The 24,284-nt window shown below is 35.0% G+C and overlaps 1 protein-coding gene across 1 annotated transcript in view; it reads right to left on the reverse strand.

Moving 5' to 3' along the window:
- FAR2 (fatty acyl CoA reductase 2) overlaps window positions 1–24,284 on the reverse strand; it is a 53,886-nt gene that overhangs the window by 3,004 nt on the left and 26,598 nt on the right. Inside the window, exons 4-9 of the mRNA XM_008573588.1 lie at window positions 23,020–23,197; window positions 21,690–21,734; window positions 19,816–19,934; window positions 18,523–18,590; window positions 5,832–6,003; window positions 2,622–2,751 (exon numbers count right to left, since the gene is read on the reverse strand). Coding sequence (XP_008571810.1) covers window positions 2,622–2,751; window positions 5,832–6,003; window positions 18,523–18,590; window positions 19,816–19,934; window positions 21,690–21,734; window positions 23,020–23,197 — 712 coding nt within the window. The remainder of the gene's footprint in view (window positions 1–2,621; window positions 2,752–5,831; window positions 6,004–18,522; window positions 18,591–19,815; window positions 19,935–21,689; window positions 21,735–23,019; window positions 23,198–24,284) is intronic.

The raw sequence follows: 24,284 nt of genomic DNA on the forward strand, positions 1-24,284 counted from the left end.
TATTTGATCTTTATGTAAGGATACAACCAAATTAAACTCTTAGTTTCTTTTTTTTCAGACAGCTAGTCTTTGATGGAGGCTTAGATTGTACCAAATAAAAGGCATAAATTGTTAAAACCAAAAAGCTAGTCACTACTAAAATTCAAGTTTATTGACTTTAAAATTTTAAAATGGCCAAACTACATTCTGAGAATCTTTTGGGTTTTTTCAAAACTTACGTGTTTCCTTTAGAGTCTATGATTAGTTCTGTTTCCCTTTATTTAGGAAATATTAAACTTCTAAAGAATAAAATTGAGTCTGACATCTTAAAGATTTAGTAGTTCTCTAGAGCTACTTAATTCTGCCTCTTTACTATGCAAATAAAAATGTTATATATTAATTACAGAAAACGATCTTAGACCTAGGAGGAAAGTAACTAAATATTAAAATTCCTATTTAACATTCTGAGCATTCAGTAAACATTTGTTTAATGAATGATCCCTTTGCTGATTAATTGTCCATATTGCTTTTGGTTTATCCTCTCAATTTTCATAGGGGAACATGCCAAGAAATAATTTTAAAAGTTGTTACTATATTTGCTTTAGAGATGTCATCCATTATATTTCTTAGTGTGCCATTATAGGACACCTTCATAAGCATTTCTTTTAGCATTAAATGATAAGAAGAGCTTTGCTGCTTTTGGAACACTGGTATATTTTCTCCTTTGGAAAATGAGTTCCATGAAACTATATTTCCTTTTTACCTCGCCACCAGAAAGCTCAAGAACAAATTCTCACTTAACTACAGCAATTTAGTAGGATCTTGTAGATTGACTTATTGACATTCTATTTTTTCATTCTTAGCCATGACTTCATATTATGGTTTGTATATTTCCTGGTTGGAGTACGAACAAAGAGAGCAAATTAAGATTAAAGAGTACCGGAGAGCTTCAAAACTTGTCCAAAAGCCAAATTACTTTCTGAAAGTAATTCCATTAATTATCACCTTGTTTGGATATGTTTTTTACAGTATCACTAAATATTACTTATTTATCTATATAAACAGATACTTTTATTTTTATCCCATTTCACATTTCTAAGATTCCAATGAGGCCCTAGTTTGAAATCCTGATTCCATATGGCAAATCACACTGAATTCTGAGCCACCCCAGAATTTAGCAATTACATTTAGGACTATTACTTTTGCTAAGATACTTTGAGAACATATGTTAAATCAAGTAAAGCTTTGATTCTTTTTTCACAAAGGTTTTAATAATTTTAGGTTGAATTAGTAAAATGTCTAAAATGAAACTAAGCTCATTGCCTTTTGAATTATTTAGGTGGGTAAATTCCATGGAGAAAAATACAATAAGGATAAACCTACATAAATTTTGAAGCTTATTTTTAAAAAGAATTTACAATAGCTTGAGATTTTTTGTTTTTATAAGCTGGTTTGATCATCATCATGTATTTGAAACACTAGTGCTAGAGATAGGTATGTAAATATTTCTGAATAGCATGATTTCATGTCAGTTAGAGAGGTATTCAGCAATGAGTTCAGATAAACTATCCCTCTAAACCTCACCTGGTTTACTTCATTTAGCATTTATGGTGTTTGACATTGCAAGTAACTCTTAGGTTCCATGTCATGAAATAATTCTAGGACTTGGATTTGAATCATGCTTTGTGAGGTTGGTATGTAGAAGTGAAACCCTTAGCTGGCAAGTAAGGCTACCTAGCCATCTAGCACTTACTTCTCAGTATGACTTGGTTTCTTCTACATGCTGTCAGGCACAAAATAAATCAAGAAATACCTTTTAAATACTGTTTCTTAATGAAAAATGTCAGTCAAAAGTAAAAACTTTAAAATTTAGTTGAAGACATTGATAATGGCTTAAGGACATGCTCAGGGAACACATGACTCGAGGGGAAAAAAGCTAGAAACATGTAGAAGGTACAAAAGATTTCTGTATTTGTGACTATCAGAATATACAAAGATTTCAGAACTCATCCTTTGTGATTGCCAAGAAGCTCAAGAAATACATGGTGCTGAAGCTGAGCAATTAAAGCAAAGGCTTGTCTTGAGAAATAAAAGTCTGAATTGTTGAAGAGAAATATTGTAGGCAGGAAGATGCTAGGGAGAGGGCAATACTGACTGAGTGAGGTCTTAGATGAGATAGAATGCCTAGGTATAAGAATTAGCTTTAAAAAGATAAGAAAGGAACTATAGTTGTGGAGATGCAGAACAAGAATAGTGGATGGAAGAGTTTATAAGCAAAAAAATTCATTTCCATTGAAGTCATATGCTGTGGCGGGTAGGGGAAAGACAGAGGGAAGTACCAAGAGGTACTGAGGGTTTGTAGAAAAGATAACTGTTTAGAGGTGAAGAAAGGATTGAAGTGCCGTAGATGAAACCTGACTGCAAAGAGCAGTGTGGATTTAACCAAAGTCCATGAACCTAGGTTTCTTACCTACTTTTTCCTGTGATTGTGTTCATAGCACTGAGTGATTTCCTTAGCAAAAAGAAAATAAAATCTGTGTATTTAACCAAAACTTCCTTTATTCATCAGCTTTCCAGGTCAAATAATTCTAAATTCCAAATGAGTAAGATGTTCCTGTTATTTAAGTCAGTGCTGTACTTACTCTCTGGTCTTCAGGACTCAACTCGGACATCAGCATTTCTGTATTGTACGTGGTCCATTCCCAACTCCGATTAGTGAAATACTCCAGCATGGACACAGTTCTTAAAAGCCGATCCATGAGCTTTGTCATCCTAAGGTACAGATCAGATAGGAGCAAATATCAGTGTACCACAGATGGCTGCTTCCCTGTCACTCCATAGGGAATGTATGACATTATTTTTAAGATAATGTAAAAATTATCCCTCTCTTCTTTCCCCCAATTCCTCATTAAAATTTTTATTTTTTTTCTTTTACATTAAATCTTTGTTGAATTATGGAAAGGAGATGAATCTAAAGGAGCTTATTCTCTTAGACATTTTAATACCAGCAAACTCCTCTTCCTCTTTTCTACCATCTCTTTCTCAAGAATAGAAAACTTCTTTTAAAGCTGAGCCAACTATTCACCCTTAATGACATACCATTTATTTTTTCAAATTCTGAGGTGTAGACAGTTAGAAAATGTATTTCACTATTGTATGTTCTTGGTTTTTAAAAAATTTGATAGAATCCAAGTTCTTAGTATATACCTTCTGGGCAGAAGTGTTGACTATATTAGCATCTGATGAATCAAACACATTGTCATAAGGTACTTCTCTCACAGTATCATGGGAAATTTCTTAGGCAGGAGGTAGATATCATTGTTCCTTGATACAATTACCATAATATTAACGATTATTATCTAAATCTTTATCCATTCCCCAATCTGATGCAATTGATGCAATTTCAGTAGATTCAGTTTTTTTAAAAAATGGTTGTACAATGATGTCATTGTATGTACAGGACTCTATAAGTCAAATAGTATTTTTTTAGAAAGAAAAAATACATTTATTACTCTCAGGTAGAAGGTCTTCTTAATATATAAAATGCAAAAACTATAAAGGAAGAGAATGATTCATTTTACTGCAGAAAAATTTTAAAACTTCTTTGGTAATAATAGTGATTGTTATATTCTTAAGCACTCTTATGCAAAACCCTGTAAAACAGGTATGATTATGAATCCCTTTTTACAGAAGAGGAAGTTAGGATTTAGAGAGATGAAGTAATTTAGGGCTCATGTGGTTGAATTGGTAAAGCCAGAATTTAAATCCTGTAAATCTGACTCAAGACCCCATGCTCTTAAGCCCTACATTAGGTGTGTCTTCACTTATATTACAAAAAGCTTCATAATTAAAAGCTAGAAGAGACAGACTTGGAGGAAGTACATGAAATGTGTATTTGCACACACACAAATACACACACACACAAGTTCCCATAAATTAATAAGGACAACCCAATAGAAAAGTACGTAAGGAACAGAAGCAGGTAACTCACAGGAGAAAACTTGAATGTCCAATAAACCAATCAAAGTCCAGCCCCTACAGCAATCAGGGGAACATAAATCAAAATAACAAAGAGATGTCATTCCTCATCATGAGTTTGACAATTCAAAAAATTGATTTTTGCAAAGCTTTCAGGAGGGTGAGAAATATGTACTGTTTTGTACCCTCGTGCTGGTTTGGTAGTGCAAATTTACAGTCTTCCTTTAGAGCAACCAGCAGAAGTCATAAAATCCCCACACCCTTTAATCCAGCCATCTCACTCTTCAGCATCCTCTCCAGACAGAGTAGCACATTCTACAAAAAGGCACGCACACTGATATTTGTTGCCCCATTGTTTGTAGTAGCGGGCGGGGGAGACAAAAACAAACAACAAAACAAAACAAAACACTGGGTAGAATGACTTAGATTTTCATGGAAAATTAGTGGAAAAAGTTGGAAAATATGTCTGATTGATTTATACACACAAACACCCCTACCTCAAAGCAAAACTATATTTATATATGTCCATATATGATTATAAAGGCACAGATTACACACAGACACACCTGAAAGGGAAAGGTCCTAAAATAATTTTAGCTTTTTCTTCCATAAAGATTATTGTTAAAATTTATATTAGAAAACAAACCAACTCATTTCCTGCAAAATTGCAATTTAATTTCTTAAAAAGTACATACAGGTTTTTATTCACTCTCTTTCTCCTGTGTTTTTTCTTTTTGCTTACTCATCTTTGTTCTTTATCTAGGCCTTCTTCTAACCCTGAAATATTTTAGAGTCATTCCTACCTACAATGTTTGTGTTTTCTTCTTTTTCCATCTTTATTTAACAAGCTCCATGCAAATATTTTCCCCATAATCACAATGTCTCCTTTTATCTTCCTCAAGAAGAGCTGAGTTATGAGCTCTAAATGATGCCTCTGAAAATTTGGATAAACTCTACATTGCCTAAGTTTTAGTAATTTGCTCTGCTAAGAAGGATGAAATTAAACACATTGAGAAAGATTTCATCCATTATAAAGAAGCTAGTACAGAAGGCAATACTATTGATGCTTCTGAATTTTGGTCATAGGAATTGCCTTTGGTTGTTATAATAATGACTCCTCCAACACATAGACAATTATTCAAGTGAGACAGAGAGATAAAGAGATATATCCTATGTCACAGGGCTATTTGGTGACAGAGTTGCCTTAGCAACAGCTCACTTTGTTCCCTTTGATTTCTTCACTTATATCTATGTGGCAGTAAATCCAGTTCAGAATACTGGCTTTGAGACTCAGCTTTCTCCCCATCCTTCCTATGTCACTACTTTTGAGACTACTTTAAATTCTTCCCTTCATTTTTATTCCCTCATTCATAAAACTGGGATAAGGTTGTTGGGTTGTTGTGAGAATGAATTGGGATCATTGTGCATCGTCCTTAGCCCACAAGTACCACATAGTAAGCTCTCAGTAAGTGAGGTTGTTATCATTATCACATGTTTAAAAATTAACTATTTGGAAACCCTAGTGACAGAGTCTCAGTCACTTTTCTTTTTGCATGGATGGTTACTTGCTGAGTTCAACAAGCAAATTCCTAAACATGTAACTTCTTTTATTATGGCAGAAGATTTTTAAGGTAGGAGTCCTTTGTGGCTTATCACTACTACTGCTTTGTTTATCCAAAAACTTATGTATATATGTGTCAGATTCAGTTGTCTCCTTTGATCCTTAGCTGAAGGGAGGACTAAAGATTTGGGGGCCCTAATCTCCGATGCAATGATACTCTCAAAGTTATTTATAATATTTAAACCTTTATTAAAGAAGCTTTCCTGGTGGTTCTGTAAGTAATGGTCCAACCAAGTAAAATTAGGTCTCTCACCTGGGCTTCCTTCCAGTGAGCCGCAAATAGAAGTCATAGATGATGGCAGGGGCCCGGTGGCTGACCGCATTCCAGTAGTGGGTTGCAAAATTGTTGGTTGTAAAGTCAGCGTTTGGCCTCCTGAAAGCTCTCTCAAATGGGACTTTTTCAAAGGTTGCCATGATTTGTAATCCTGGAAAAAAAAAAGAGCAAATGCTAAGTCTATGAGCATATAAGCCCATCTTAATGGAAGGCATTTGCAAGGGGTCAAAGTAATAAAGACTAGGGATTTGCTGTGTAGAGTTGAGAATAAATTTCTGAGAACAAAATAAAGATTTTTATGCAAGGCAGGTGGTCATCTGCAAAATCAAACTATGTGAATGGGTTAAGAATTGGGTCATTTTCTTGAAGCATTCACTCAAACAAATTATTGGGGAAATCAATTTAGTCAATACAAGGAACCACTGTTCAGAAAAACTTAAATTCATCATTCAAGTCCAAGGTTAAGTCTATTCTGAAAGCCCCAAGACAGAGGTCAGAGGCTTTATTTATTTGGCTGGATCATTACTGGCAGAACCATTAGGAAAGTTTCTTTAATAAAGGTTTAAATAAAATATAAAGGTAGGATTTTCCTGTGTTGGTTCACTTAAATACCACAGTCTTACTCCTTTGGGCAAATGTTAGACTCAATTGTCTACTCTGTTCTCCAGGGTTTTTTTTTTTTTTTTTAAATAATAATCTTTTTCTTTTTATATTATTATTTTCTTTTTATACTATTATTTTACATTATATTAGGTTAAGCTTAGTATGTACATCTGTAAATTCAATAGTTCTTTCTAAAAATATTCATTTAAATTTAGTTTTTATTTAATTTATGTAGATTTTTCAAAGAATATACCTAAGTTCATTATTCAGTTATGATGAAGATATCAGTTATTATGGTAATATGATTTAGGCCCTCCTTAAAAAGATACCCAAGAAATCTATATGAAAAATATAAATCCTATACAGAGAAGATTCTCAAGAAACATCTGGTCCATAGGTATATGTACTTGAAAAAGGAAATAAAAGGTTATGCACAGATTATAGTATAAGAAATTCTGATACTAACACTGACCTTCTGATCTGTATATCCATATGTCTGTTCAACATTTCCACATGGATGTGTAATAAACATTCACATTTAACAGCTCTACAATTGACCTCTTGATACTCCTACTACCAACCACCACCTTCCCAACACATACACAAAACTTGCTTTCCCACCAATCTCTCACTCTAAAAAAATTATAATTCAGTTTATTCAGTAGTTCAGCCAAAAACTTTGGAGTCATCCTTGGTTCTTCTCTTCCTTTAACAACCCGCATACAATTGAATGCCAAAAAACTATCAGCTCTCTGAAAAATATCCAGAATCACAATTTCTACTGTTGTCTCTCTGATTCAAACCATCACTATAGCCTGGAATATTGCAGTAGTATCTTAAGTGGTCACTGCCACTATCTTTGTCCCACTACAGTCTGCTGTCCCTATAGTAGCCAGAATCATTCTTTTAAAATGTATATCTGTCTATATTTAGAGCCCTTCAATGGAAGCTCCTCTCATTTATAAGGAAAACTAAACCCTTACATAGTGTGTAAAGCCTTGCATTATCTGCATCCTGACTCCCTGTGCCCATCACTCTGACTTTATTTCTTAACCATTCTGCTCATTACTTCTGCTGTAGCCATACTGGCCTCCTTACTGTCCTTGAATATGAAAAAAGAACATTAATACTTATTGTTCCTTCAACTTGGAACACTTCCTCCAGATATCTGTCTGATTTGCCCCCTCACTTCTTTCAGGTCTCTGCTAAGATGTCATCGGAGAGGATCTCCTTGTCCACTACATATAAAATAACAACTTTCCCACTTTACTCTTTACCTGTTTACTCTGCTTTATTTTCTTCAAGTACTTAACTATATCAGTCATATGCTTTACACACACACACACACACACACACACACACACACACACACACACACACACACACTTCTCCCTACTAGAATGTAAGTACCATGAGAGAAGAATTGTGTCTGTTTGGTTCATACCTGTATTGTACCTTGAAAAGTAGTTGGCAGGTGATCAGTGCTCAATAAATAGTTTGGCTAAATGAATGAATGAATGTTTCAGCAACACACAATTACTTCCCATTTCCTACATCTATCTTGACTCTTCCTTTATGTGATACATTTCCTGTCCTTAAAGAATCAGCAATCTGGTGGTAGATGTGGACAATTAGCAATTACAATATTTTGCCTGAGTATTATGCAAAAGGTCAGCACAATGTGCTTTGGAGGAATATATAAGAAGCATCTAACTCCAGATGCCAAGGTGGGGAGGGGTGAGAAAGCTGTCCAAATGGCAATAGAAAACATTTACTGAAATGCTTACTATTCTAGTCACTGTGGTAAGCACTGTATCTCATTAAATCCTCTCAAGAGCTCTCTGAAGTAGAATAATAATTATTCTCATTCACAGGTAAGAAAATTGATCTATAGGGAGAAATTAAGTGTTTTTCCCAAGTTCATACAACTAGTAAGTATGGGAGTCTAGTAAATGGTGGGACCTATTCCAGCATATAACTTCTGTGGGGGCATGGATTTCTATTTAGTATTGTATTCCCAGCATCAAGAGTAATGCCTGTTCTTGAAAACAGGAATGAATGAATGAACTATGATTTGAATCCACATCTAATTGACCTCAAAGCCCCACACTCTTAACTATTAAGCTACTGTTTCTCTGACCTGCAGGACAAGTAGGATCTCATACACGGAAATTTAATTTGGAAAATAAAAATCACATTTTTACATACTTGTAGATAAAGAAGAAATTAAAATACAAATTTTAAATGCTTAGAAATGAATAATAAAACATATAGCAAAATATGTGGAATACAGCAGAAGTGGCATTTGAGGGAAATGTGAACATTAAATCCTTATATTTGAAAAGCTGAACATTCAGTGAATATTTCCTAAAGAAAAGGGGAAAAAATCAACTTAAAGAAAGTAGAGGCAAAGCCCTGTCCCCGAGAGGTCCACTCAGCCACCACAAAGGCCCTGCTGGAGCAGCAACAACCCAGCAACCCCCATAAGACCCCAGGCAGGCAAAGCTTGACCCATAAGAGGCCTGTTCAGCCACCGCAGAGGCCCTGCTGGAACAACAGGTAGCTATGCAATCAGCACCACTTCCTGCCACTGCTGTAAACACCAGTATGGAATGAGTGGGCTGTGACAGCCTCCACCACAGCAACTGCTGCCGTAAGGATGGCTTGCTGACAAAACAGCAACCACCACTACCTCATAGGTTACCTTTACCTGGTAACCACTTATCAGCACAGACAGAAGGAGCGTCACCAGCAGGCTGAGCCCAGGGAAAGAGGAAAGAAAAAGAGAAAACCCATCCAGAGTCATCCGTTCAAATTGAGGAGCACTAGTATACTCCAGTACACCCATTAGGGTCAGGTTACCTAGCCAGAGTGCCAACAGTCCTGCCCAAGATCACCCACTATAACCTAAGAGTGATAAGACTTCAAGGTGCTATCCCCCCAAATTTGAGAGCATGCCTGTGTCCTGATGAACCTCTACAGTGTCACCAAGCTCAGCAAAGAAATAAGTGTCCTAGGGAATAGGTTACAGAGGCACTATCACACAACTCCAACATCAAATTTGGTCAAAATACCATCACAGAGACTCCACTATGGCGTCTACCTGGATACAATACTAAAACACCCCATTCAACCATCATTATAAAACACACCTACAAGAGGAACTCCCTCTCTGCTAACCCTACTCCAGAATGCTAGAAAAAGTAACTTCTCTACCAGATGATGAAACTCAAATGGAGAGAAACTAAAAATATGAAAAAACAGTAAAATATGACACCACCAAAGGAATATAACAATTCTCAAATACCAGATCCTATATAATAGGAAGTCCTTGAAATGACTGACAAGGGATTTCAAGCAACAATTCTAAGGAGACTCAATGAAATACAAAAAAACTCAGTTAGACAACACAACAAAATGAGAAAAAGTGTACAGGACCTGAAGGAGGAAATGTACAAAGAAATCAATGCCCTGAAAAAGAATGTAGCAGAGCTTGTGGAGCTGAAGGATTCATTCAATGAAATAAAAACACAACAGAGAGCTTAAACAGTAGACTAGAACAAGCAGAAGAGAGAATTTCTGATCTTGAAGATGACCTGTTTGAAATAACACAGGCAGACAAAAAAAAAAAAAAAAAAAAGAAGAGGAAGAAGAAAGAAAGAGAAGAAAAGAACAAAAAAATTGAAGAAAATCTAGGAGAGATAGCAGACAACCTTAAGCACTCAAATATCCAAATCATGGGTGTTCCAGAAAGGGGGGGTGGGAGGAAAAGGCAATGAAAACACATGCAACAAAATAATAGCAGGAAACTTCCCTGGTATATAGAGAGATACAGATCTTCACATACAGGAGACTCAAAGATTCCCAAACATATTCAACTGAAACATGTCCTCTCCAAGACATGTTATAGTCAAATTGGCAAAGCTCAAAGACAGAGAGAGAATCTTAAAAGGTGCAAGAGAAAAGTGTCAAATCATGTACAAGGGAGTCCTATCAGACTAACAGCAGACTTTTCATCAGAGACCCTAAAAGCCAGAAGAGAATGGGATAATATATTCAAAATACTAAAAGACAAAAAATTGACAGCCAAAAGTACTTTACCCAGCAAGGCTATCCTTCCAAAATGAAGGACACATAGTATATTTCCTGAACAAAAACTGCAGTAGTTCACCACAATACGACCGACCTTAGAAGAAATTCTCAAGAAAGTACTGGGCCTGGTACCAGAAAAACAACCATCACTACCATGAATATTGAAGAAAGAACAAAACCCACCAGTAAAACAAAAATGCAAGCAATAAAGAGAAAAGAAGTTTATCTACCTTCTCAAGGAACCAACAAACAGAAGACAAACAGTAAATCAGAAAGAAAGGAACAAAAGATATTTAAAACATCCAAGCAAAAAATCAATAAAATGCCAGGAGTAAATCAACACCCTTTCAATAATAACTCTCAATGTAAAGGGATTAAATTCCCTACTCAAAAGACACAGACTGACCAATCGGATTAAAAAGATGGACCCAACAATATACTGTCTTCAAGAGACTCACCTCATGTATAAAGACACACATAAACTAAGAGTAAAAGGATGAAAAAAAGACATACTATGCAAATATAAATAAAAATGAGCTGGCGTAGCTATTCTTATATCAGATAAAATAGACTTTAAACCAAAAACCATGAAAAAAGATAAAGAAGGGTACTATATAATGATAAAGGGATCTATCCAGCAAGAGGACATAACAATCATACATATATATGTATCCACATCAGAGCAGCCAGATATATGAAGCAAACACTATTATATCTAATGAAAGAGATACAGACTAATACCATAATAGTAGAGGACCCAAAGACTCCACTCTCAACATTGGACAGATAATCGGAGTCAAGAGAGAAAATGTAAGATCTAAACACTTTAGACCAATTGGACATAGCAGACACCTACAGAACATTTCATCCAACAACCTCAGAATATACATTCTTCTCATCAGCACATGAGACATTCTCCAGGATAGGCCACATGGTAGGTCACAAATCAAGTCTCAACAAATTCAAAAAAATTGGAATTATTTCATGTATTTTTTCAGACCACAATGGATTAAGACTTGAAATCAATAACAAATGAAACTCTGGAAACTATACAAATGTGGAAATTAAACAACATTCTACTGAATGACATATGGGTCCAAGAAGCAATTAAACAGGAAATCAAAAAGTTTATTGAAACTAAGTAAAACAATGACACATCATACCAAAACCTGTGGGATACTGCAAAACCAGTACTAAGAGGGAAGTTTATTGCAATAAATGCTTACATCAGAAGAATAGAAAGATGGCAAGTAAACAACCTAACTATAAAATCAAGAACTATAAAATCAAGAATAATCCAAACCCAAAGTTAGTAGATGGAAAGAAATAATTAAGATCAGAGCAGAACTAAATGAAATAGAAATCTAAATAACAATACAAAAGGTCCATGAAACAGAAAGTTGGTTTGTCAAGAAGATAAATAAAATTGACAAGACATTAGCTAGGCTAAGAAAAGAAGAGAAAAGACACAAATAACAAAAATTAGAAATAAAAAAGATATTACAGTTGATACCTCAGAAATACAAAGTATCATTAGAGACTATTATAAACAACTGTATGCCAACCAATTTGAAAACCTGGAGGAAATGTATAAATTTATGGACACATACAAACTACCAAGACTGCACAAAGAAGAAATAGAAAACCTGAACAGACCAGTAACAAGCAATGAGATGGAAGCAGTAATCAATCAGCAGTATCCCAGCAAAGAAAAGCCCAGGATTGGATGGCATCACTGCAGAAGTCTACCAAACCTTCAAACAAGAATTAATACTAATTCTCTACAACTTTTCCAAAAAAGAAACAGAAGCCATTCTCCCAAATTCATTCTATGAGACCGTCATCACCCCGATACCAAAACCAGACATATACAACAAAAAACCAAAACTACAGGCCAATATCTTTGATGAATATAGATGCAAAAATCCTCAATAAAATATTAGCTAATAGAATACAGCAACACATTCATAAAAATTATACACCATGATCAAGTGGGATTCATCCAGGGATGCCAGGATGGTTCAACATACACAAGTCAATAAATGTGATACACCACATCAACAAAATTAAAGGCAAAAATAATATGATTATCTCTATAGACACTAAAAAAGCATTTGACAATATTCAACATCTGTTCATGACAAAGACTTCCAACAAATTAGGTATAGAAGGAAAGTATCTCAACACAATTAAAGCCATATATGACTTTTATGCCAATATCATGCTCAATGGGGATAAGTTGAAAGCTTTTTCTGTATGAACAGGAACAATACAAGGATGCCCACTCTTGCCACTCATGTTCAACATGGTATTGGAAGTACTAGCCAGAGCAATAAGGGAAGAGAAAGAAAAAAAGGGCATCCAGACTGGAAAAGATGAAGCCAAATTGTGCCTGTTTGCAGATGACATGATCCTATACATAGAACAGCCTAAAGACCCTACAAAAAATTTCTTAGAGTTGGTAAATTATTTCAGCAAAGTTGTAGGATACAAAATCAACACACAAAAATCAGTAGCATTTTTATACCCCAACAATGAACTAGTAGAAAACAAAATCAAGAAAACTAGCCCATTTACAGTAATCACCAAAAAAAATAAAATACATAGGAATAAAGTTAACCAAGGATGTGAAAACTCTATACAACAAGAACTACAAATCACTATTGAGAGAAATTATAGAGAATACAAGAAGATGGAAAGATATCCCATGCTCTTGGATTGGAAGAATTAACATTGTGAAAATGTCCATACTACACAAAGTGATTTACAGATACTACAATGCAATCCCCATCAAAACACCAATGACATTCTTCACAGAAATGAAAAAAGGAATTCTAACATTCATATGGAACAACAGAAGACCACAAATAGCCAAAGAAATCCTGAGCAAATAATATTAATAATAAGAATAATAATTAAGCAAGAGGCTTAACACTACCTGCCTTTATACTACAAAGCTATATTAATCAAAACAGCATGGTACTGGCATAAAAACAGACACACAGACAAATGGAACAGAATAGAGAACCCAGAAATCAGCCCATACACCTACAGCCATCTTATCTTTGACAAAGGCACCAAGAACACACACTGGGGAAGAGACTGCCTCTTCAATAAATGGTGCTGGGAAAATTGAACATCCACATGCAGAAGAATAAAACTAGACCCATACCTCTTGCCATATACCAAAATCAACTCAAAATGGAATAAAAAATTCAATATATGTCCTGAAACAATAAAACTCCTGAAAGAAAACATAGGGGAAACACCTCATGAAGTATGATTGGGCATAGACTCTACAACTTTGACCTCAAAATCACAAGCAACCAAAGGAATAATAAACAAATGGGACTATATCAAACTAAAAAGCTTCTGCACCTCAAAAAAGAAACAATTAACAGTGTGGAAAGACAACCAACAGAGTGGGAGAAAATATTTGCAAAATATGCTTCTGACAAAGGATTAATAGCCAGAATATACAAGGAACTCAAACAGCTTAGCACCAAAAAAACAAGTAACCCGATTAAAAAATGGACAAAGGAGCTGAATAGGCATTTCCTGAAGGAAGATATATGAATGGCCAACAGACACATGGAAAATGCTCAACATCACTAAGCATTCGGGAAATGCAAATCAAAGCCACATTGAGATATCATCTCACTCTAGTTAGGCTGGCTAATGTCCAAAAGACTGAGAATAATAAATGCTGGTGAGGATGTGGAGAAATCGTCACTACACTGTTGATGGGACTGTAAAATGGTACAGACATTATGAAAAATGGTATGGAGGTTCCTCAAACAACTACAGATAGGTTTTCCATATGACCCAGCTATCACACTGCTGAGTATATACCCAAAGGGATTGGAAATCATCATGTTGAAGGGATACATGTACTCCCATGTTTATTGAATCTGTATTTACAGTAGCCAAGAGTTGGAACCAGCCTAAATACCAATCATCAGATGAGTGGATAAGGAAACTGTGTTATATCTACACAGTGGAATACTACTTTGCTGTAAGAAATAATGAAATACTACCATTTGCAGCAACATGGATGAGCTTAGAGAAAATTATGTTAAATGATATAAGCCAGTCGCAGAAACAAATACTGCATGTTCTCGCTCATATGTGGGAGCTAATAAAAATAAATAAACAAACAAATGGAAAAAAAACAACAATCACAATAATTCCTTGAACTTTTAAAATGAACAGATATGATATTGATGGGGGTGGGAGAGGGGAGAGGGAGAGGAGAAACAGAGGAATTGGTAAAGGGCCATGATAATCAATTATATTGTATATTGATAAATTTAAAAAAATGCTTAAAATGGAAATTCTTATATAAGTTTTACAACAATAAAAAAAAAGAATTAAAAATTAGATGTTCTCACCACAAAGAAATATAAGTATGTGAAGTGATGGATATGTTAATTACCTTGATGTAATTATTTCACAATGCATATATATATATATATATATATAGCATTATATCATATTGTATGCCATAAATACACACAATTATTATTTGTTAATTAAAAAGAAGAGAAAAAAGAAAATAGGAGGAAGTGGATAATAGAGATAAGACAAGAAATCAATGCACTAGAAAACAAAGAAGCAGCGTAAAGAATCAAGAGAGCCAGAAGTTGGTTCTTTGAAAAAAAATAATAAAATAAACTGCTTTTGGAAGACAAAAAAAAAAAGACACACTCACAAATATAATGAATTTAAAAGGGGAATATAGCTACAAATACAACTTAGGGCAAAAAATCTTAAAGGTATTACTGCCAACAATTTTATGTGCATACATTTTAAAACCTAGAAAAATTCTTTGAAATAGAGACAAATGTAGTTTACTAAAACCGATTCAAGCAGAAACTGAAAGCTTGCAAAATCCTACAACTGTTAAAGAAATTGAAGCAGTAAAAATCTTTCCACAACAAAATCACAAATCCAGATAATTTATGGGTAGTTTTACCAAACTTTCAAGGAACAGATTACTCCAATCTTACACAAATACTTGTAAAGAATAGGAAAAAAAATGGGGGGAGGAGGAATTGGCTAAATATACTTCAATTTCTTTTATGAAGTTCATATACCAAAGCCAAACTATGTGAAAACTAGAAGACAGAACCTTATTTTACTCAAGAATAGCTGCAAAAATTCTAAACAAATTATTAGCAAATTGAATTCAAAAGAGAATTAAAAGGTAACATGCTATGATCAAGTTGAATATATCTAGGAATGTCAGGATTGTTTAATATCTGAAAATGGGAAAGCATTTGAAGCTTTCTGTTTAAAAATTAGGAACAAAACAATGATACCCACTATTACCATTTCTATTCAAATTGGGTTAGAACTTCAACAAGAAAGATAAAGACCTAAGGTTTGGAAAGACAGGAATGATACTGGTATTTTCACAGATTAAATAATTGTCTATATAGAAAACTGAAGGGAAATTCTATACAATTACTAGCAATAATAGTTTAGCAAGAAGGCTAGATATATGGCCAATGTATAAAAGTAAATTGCATTTCTATACACCACTCACAATTAGAAAACATAGTTTTTCAAAAGGCACCATTCAAGTTAGCAAAAAAATATAAATCACTTAGGCTCTAGGTACAAATATGATAAAAGATGTATAAGACCTATATGCAGAAGATTGAATTTTTTTCTTGAAAGGCATTAATGGAGACAACTAAATGAAGAGATATCCCATGCTCACCACCCAGTTTCAATCACTCTCTGTAATGTCACCTGAGGCTATGAATGTTCAACTTGCTGTCTCATGGCTAGCGGTCCTAACTGGAAGCACTTTGATCACTCCTAATAGACCTAATAGGAAGCACAAACGAGTTTCAATTTGAATGCAAAAACATTAATTGGCAGTAGCGTCAAGAAATGTTAGAAAGGACTCTAGTACAGACTCTTGGCACAGTCGGAAAGAATGTTGCGATCAGCTGGAAATGTCTGCTGTGGGTGTGAGGAGAGTAGAGAAAGCATACATGCCAGGCATTTGTCATTCTTGGAAAGGCATTCTTCAAGTCCAAGCCTGTCACAGAATTAGCCACAGTGTCTAGCTGCTCTGCAGTAGTACTCTCAGTGTGGTACTACGGCTTACCATTGGAATGTGTAGATAGTGTTGCCTATGTAACAGGGAAAGGAGAGGCATGGTAGGGGGTGCCAAGATATCCTACAGCATAGCTAAGCTGCCTACCTTTACCCCTGCCATCATTAGATATTTAAATTGTACCAACAATTATTTCCATGGGTTTAATACATTATTAAATAGATTCAATCCCTTACATGTAGACAAATCAATAGAGTTTGTATAGTACACGATTTCTCAGAGTGGGTTTCACCAGCAAGAATTATCTGAATGTGTATTAAAAATAGAGGGCCGGCCCGGTGGCGCACTGGATAGTGCGCCGCTTGGGAAGCGCGGCAGCGCTCCCGCCCGAGGGTTCGGATCCCACATACAGACCGGTTCCCGCTCACTGGCTGAGCGAGGTACGGGAGCAACACCGAGGTTTGCGATCCCGTTGCCGGTCCCCGGTCCGGTGTGGGGGCAACACTGAGGGTTGCGATCCGTTGCCGGACACGGAAAAAGACAAAAGACAAAAAAAAAAAAAAAAAAAAAAAAAAAAAAAAAAAAAAAAAATAGAGCTTCCTCATCACCACCCGAGACCTTGGTCTCAGGTTCCAAGGAATCTGAGATTTTTTTCTTTCCTTTCACAGTGATTAAGATTCATTTTTATGAATCACTAGTGGAGTGGTCATTGCACACTCAAGAAAGGCAAAAGACCTGGCTTCTACTTCTATTTTAGGCAACAGCTAACTACCTTTATGAATTTGAGTAGATTCTTTACTCTCTCTGGGCCTCATGTGTAAAATAAAGTGGGGAACACTAGGTTATTTTTAAGATCACTTTTAACTATGACATTCAATAGATCCATAAAGTATATACTAATAATTTTCAGGATGGAAGAAGGCTATGTTTAATCTCAGAAACAGAATCTGCATGTAGCATCTTTTCATTTAAGAGCTTAAGATATCTTATATGCTTCTATAATGCTCCTTTTTTATGGATGGTGTCTTGGATATCTTAATTATGTTACTGAGGCAGATGAGATTTGTTTTTATTTCCAAATGTTTTCAGAATGATTTAGATATATGATCTAAACAACTGGATATATGATCAAAAGAACTTTGAAAATACTAGATAATTTAATTTCATTTTTGCTCAGGTAATAACTCTGCAAATAGAATGGCACAGTGGAGTGCTCTGAATTGGAAACAGATCTTAACGAGTATACTCTTTTTTTTTTTTTTTACTATATCTAGTTCTAAACAATAGCTTGATGACCTAAAATTTCAGACTTTCATGAGAAAATCAATTCCTAAATTGACCAAGGAGTACAGATTGGTTAGCTGATCTTTTAAATATGCAAGATTAATTACTTCAATTCAGTGAGAAACTTTCAAGGTTACACTTATTGTATGCTCAAGAAGGGTAAACTGAATAAATTAATAGAGTATCACTGACTCCATAACTAAAATGTAATGTTATTTGACTTTCCTAAATCTCTTTTTTCATTGATCCTTTCACATTCTCAGTGATGGCACCAAGAGGGGAAGAGGTGTGCATGGGAGCAGTCGCCCAGTAGGGGGAATATTTTATCACTGACATTTTGTAATTAACAACTTTTGCTTGTTTTTTAAATTGTTTTTAAAATCTCTATAGCCAATGGACCCCTTCTTCCTAACAATCATGCATATGTTCCCACTGACCCCTTCCTTTAGTCTATCATTCTAGTTAACTACTACACATTTACAATTTACAATCATTTTGTTTCTTTACTTATTTTTTGTCTTTCTCACCAACTAGGCTCTAAGCTCCATGACACACTTTGTCTATTTTTAACCCTGTTGCAGAAACTAGTAGTTATATAGTTACATCACTATAAGCACTTACCCATTTTGCCCCAATTACAGGGATTGATGTTACCAGATGTACAGTGGTAGACTAACATTGACTTAGGTCTGGAAAATGAAATAAATATTAGATAAATACAACAAAAGGAAGAACTAATGAAAGAACGATAAGGGAAAATGACATTTAGACAGAGTGGTTTCAATAATTCCCATGACTAAAGCAACCCATGCAACACTTCCACCTTTTGTTCCTTCTTTGGGTTAGTAAGCAAAATGAAAGAAGACTAGGAAATGTTTGTAGAGTGTGTGTGTGTGTGTGTGTGTGTGTGTGTGTGTGTGTGCGTGCGCGTGCGTGCATGTGTAAGAGATGTCAGATAGTTGTGACATTATGGAGCACAGAAAAGTGTGCCTGAGTTCACATTTAAAAAATTTTATTACCATTTACTCATAGAACCAAATGTGTAAAAAAACTATTTTTTTATTTGTACTAGGAAATGTCCCCACACATAGTGATCTGAACTTTTGTCATTTACCAGGAATTGAACAGTTCAATAAAATATAAAATATTCTTTCATTTCATCAATTTCTATCCCCTTTGCCTTAAAAAAGAAAGCTGTATTTTAGGTTACTGAATAGGAAGAAAATATTTTTGGTTATCAAGAATTTTATGGGCCAGCCCCTTGGCTCACTCGGGAGAGTGTGGCGCTGGTAGCGCCGAGGCCGCAGGTTCGGATCCTATATGGGGATGGCCGGTGCGCTCACTGCCTGAGCGTGGTGCTGACACCACCATTCCGAGGGTTGCAATTCCCTTACCGGTCGGAAAAAAAAAAAAAGATTCCAAAGTAAAAAGTTAAAATAACTTCACTCAGAAATGTAAAATACTTAATACAACTTTCTGATCAAAGATCAGTTGAAAGTGAATGCCTATCTGTAAGTCTCATAAGTACAAGCAATGTACAATTGATATCATTCTGTGTTATATATACCACTGTGTGTACCTTTAGGTATTATACTGCTTTTTTATAATTTACAAGGAATACAGGAAACATTAAATGTCCCTCAGGCAATTTTAATTGCTAAAAATAACAAGTCATATGAGTAAGTGATTTAAAGGATTTATTACTTTATGATCAACCAAATATTAAGCAGCATTTATAAGACAACTGAATGGGTATATGATAGCTTATTAGGAATTATATAAAATGTTGAAACAAACACCTCTCACGTTTGGGCTCTTCTAGGATGAAATGCCTGTATTTTGAAAATGTGCCTAACATAATCACCCTCCTCCTCATCAAATCCTTGAAAGCCCACTCAAGCTAAGCATCCACACCTGTGAACTGCAGTATACCATCCTACTGCTAAGGTGAGATTGACGACTGTATCAACTGGAATTAAATCTGCCACAGCCACTGAAGTAGCTTTTATGGACCGAAGAAACCCTTTTCCAGTCTGCATAGGAAAAAGAACAAAATATTAAACCAAGTTTTGAGTAACAGCTGGGGCTAAAGTATTTATTAAACAGATAATACTAGTCCTGTTAGTAAAAATAGCTAACACTGATTCCTGATTCCCTGCTTACTGGGATATTATGGTATGTCTGACTTCTCTCAGCCTATCCAACTTCCCAGCCAAGTGCCAGCATTTCCATGAACCACTGGTGGTCCTCGGGTTCCTTTATGGAATAAAATTCCTCAGATGTGTGAGTAGTTAATATACCTAGTTAACTAACAGACACCATGAATAGGTTTCGCATCTTAAAAATAAATTCATAAGACATTCTGAAGAATTAAGGATTCTCAAATTTCTCAATATTTGTTTACCATTTCTTAAATAATTTTGTTTTCTGCTCGTACTTAACTTGTAAGCAACAGTAGGCATTAAAAAGTTTAAGAAACATCTATTTTTTAAAAATTAATTGATGGAATTCTACCATTAATCAAAACAAAAACTTTTTTTTCCATGGGAAAAGGCCACCATTATTTACTTATTGTTTAGTGTCTTAGTTCACCTCACAGTTCACTGATATATAGATGCAAGAACTGAGAATTATTCATATTAATAATTTATTGACTTTTTGAGGTAAGTTGATTTTTTATGCTTTGCATGTTTCCGACATTGATTTGCACTTTATGTTCCTAATTTCTATTTTCATATAACTAGTTCCCTTTCTTTTGGACATAAGAAACCAGTTTGGAAAATTTTAGAAAATTTGAATAAATGTGCAGCTTTGCAATATAATAAGACCCACTCTGGGATCATGTTAAAATAATGATGTACTAAATCACCAAACGTTCACTTCAACTAATCTTTAAAGGAGAAACCACGGGTAGGGAACAGAAGAAAAGGGGCTGCTAGAAAAATCAGAAGTCAGAAAGAAGTTCATTGTCACTCTCTTTGATGAGTCATAATTCAGTGTCTCATATTTGTATTTTAGTTCATGTTGGACCTAGTTCTGGGAAGAACAGAGGCAGTGTCTGAGGCATGTGATCCCTAATAAGATTTAAATTCATTTAGATAATTGAATTCTGATTCATTACCCTGAAGAGTAACTTTGTGGTTCTGGTTCTAAAATGTTCAGCTGGATCAATCTGAACTGCAGAGAGGGGCACACCGAGAACTGCTAACCTAGAGGAGTCCATGTCTCCTTGTCTCTGAGAGGATTATTGTTGAACAAGTACATCCTGTATTCATTAATTTTAGTATTTCAAAAATTGGTAGTTCTCTTTATAGTATCTATTAAGAAATAGTTACTGATGTATATCCCTTTTCTATACACATATATATATAAACTCTTGTGTTTTATAGTCAAGAATTTAATAATCTTTGAGGATATGATTTTTAGACTGCATCCCCAATTCCTGCACTAATTCAAGCTATTAAAAATTGCAAAATGAGGAAATACCCCCATCTTGTGGTAACTACAGGAAAATCCTTGACCTTCAAAGACTCCAGTATAAAATTCCTGAACAGTAATTGATGATATCACATTACCTCTGTTTTCCTGATAATAACATTCCCAAAGAATAAAAGTAACATCATCCACCCTCTATTTTCCAATCAGAAAAATTGAGATAACTTGCTTCAGTTATAGTTGCAAAAATAAAATTTATGTTTTTGGATCAATGAACCTAAGCCAACAGTGAGAATTTTGTTCCTATTCCTCTACTACAATTCAAGGAGTTATTTCCCCATCATTATACATACCGCAATAATAAGCCCGCTAGGTCCATTTAGGTTATCAACCCAACCCTAAAAAAAAAAGAAGATCTCTATTGGTTACACATTTCAGAAAATTGTTAAATCTTTGGAACATCTGCAGTCTAATCTTAATAAATTTCAAACAGGAGCACTGAGACCCCAGCCAGTAGAACTATCTAATCCAATACTTGTATGATCTCAAAGATCGATAGCAAAGCACTGGCTATTTTCTCACTTCATTTGACTGTGCAAGACTTTTTGGCCAGCATTGTTTTTCATAGCAGGAGTCATAGATGGTTTCCTGTTTCATGACATTTTATGGGCTAAACAGGGCCTCGTATTAATATCATGATCTGCTAAACATTTCATCAGTCATAGTTGTTCTCTGCCTGAGGCCTGGTTTTTAAGCTCCTTAGGAGAACATTTCAAAATGATTTGCAGGAATTACCTATTTCTTGCAAATTTTAACAGCTATAGAGTCCATACCAGATGTACGTTTTGTGTGTATTAGCTTGCTTAGAGATGTTACAGGGAAGATTATGTTAGGAGCAGTTAGAGATAAATGTCTTTTTGATTTTTTTCTCTAAGCCCTAAGCAAGTCAGTTGACCTTATTATGTCTGTTTCTTTATCTGTAAAAGTCAAAATGTATGTATCCAATGGGAGAAGAGAAGATGGAGGGATTAGTATTTGTTGAGCCTTTCACTAGGAATTAAGCACTTCTCTTACATTGTCTTATTTAATTAACTCTGTAGAGGAAGTAGTGTCAGCCCAGTTTTAGAGATGAGACAACTCAAAAGTTGCATTGCCAGTAAGTTGTAGAGCTCAAATTTATCTGGCCATATAGCTTCACACAGTTGGTTTGAAGAAGATGCTATAATTCAAAGTACTTTCAAAAGGATATAGCAGTATACAGAGGTTAAAAAAAATTAATATTCCTGAACCGAGATTCCTCCGTGAACTTTAGGATTCCTATTTATGCTGGAAGTTGCAATGTTACCAATTTGGCCATCAAGAACATTTGGATATATTTAAGCCACAGAGGGAAAACCAAAAAAATGAAGCTGTCTCCCATGGGAATTTTGAGATGAATTAATTAGAAGTTAATTTAATATCTTCCAACTCTAGGACAGTCTGAGTAACTCCCAGGGAGAGCCCCAGGCTGGGTAAATCCTGAACCCAACATGGAATTTTGCCATAATATGATGGGTTCATGTTTGATTTGCCATACTCAGCTATAAATCCTAAGAAGAAGAAGAAAAAAGACATCATAAAGTAATTGAGCTAGAAGGACCATGGTTTGGAAGCAAAGCACAGAATCCAGATGAGAGGGCTTACTGGGAAAGGCTCCTGCCAGGTTGCTCCCACAATGGAGGGCCTTATGATGGCAATGTTTAGGTTCTCACTCTCTTGCTGTACCACCATCTCTCCCAAGGCCTTCGTGTAGGTGTAAGTATTGGGCCGATCCCCGATCAGCTTGGGTGTGATCTCGTCAATAATAGCGTCGTCTAACCACCTGAAGGTAGTCAGATTAAAAAGAATTCTAGCAACATATATTAGACAATAGAGCAAAAAGAAAATGTGAGACAGACAAACAAAACTTCCACCTTCTAGCTTGAGTTCTGGAATCCCAAACAATCACAGGATATCAAGGTTGAGTGTTTACCTGTTCACAACCTGCATGATGGATGATCTCTCTGCTATGCACTGCTAAGCGTAATCTTATCAGTCAAATCCTACTTCCTCTCACCCAGATAGATAGATGAATAGGTAGATGTAGATTAATTCAACAGATTAGCAATCTATTACATTATCACATATAACCTCTAATTATCTTTAATTACTTTCTCTCCATCAGGTTCATAAGAACATTCACCCAACACATTTTTGAGTGCTAATCATATGCCCTGTAGTATGCCAGGCGCTGTGTTCACGGAATTAAAGGTTCTTGCATTCAAGGTACTTCAGTGGCAGCCCCAATCATTCAGTGTTAGCCAGTAAAAACTTGGTGCACCAGTCCTGAAACCTTTAGCTTTTAATTTTTAAAATTTCATTCAAGCTTCATCAAATCAAAACAACTACATTTGGCAGACTTTCAATCCATTTTAGAAAATCTATGAAACCCATTTTGAAGTTCTGTTTAGAGTTTATACTAATAACTTGATAATTATTTCCAGAGATTTCCAATGCATTCTGAAATCTGTTGAGTGGAGTGATTATAATACTCTGAATCAGCTTCAATGGTGCGATTACTGGATACTCCTACTTAAAAGGTGACATGTATCATGAATGAATTACCATAGCATCAGCCTAATCTCTTTTTAAAATGTCAGAACCATTTTTATAATCCCAAAGTCAATCTACACTTCTCTAAGAGAGCAACAAAATTCTTGTCAATAAAATGTTTCTCCTAGCTGGCAGATCTATTTTATTAAACTATTGATATAATATAATTTTTAAAAAATTAGAGTGCCTGAATATATTGGTGCAATTTTTCTAATCAATGTGTTTGGTACATTTGTTTCTATTTTTATTGGACAGAACATAACCATACTGTTTTGATTGTAGAAAATCTTAACTAATACTGCTTTGCTAACATGACA

Source organism: Galeopterus variegatus, unplaced genomic scaffold, assembly GCF_000696425.1.
Source record: "Galeopterus variegatus unplaced genomic scaffold, G_variegatus-3.0.2 Scaffold937, whole genome shotgun sequence".
Lineage (NCBI taxonomy): Eukaryota > Metazoa > Chordata > Mammalia > Dermoptera > Cynocephalidae > Galeopterus > Galeopterus variegatus.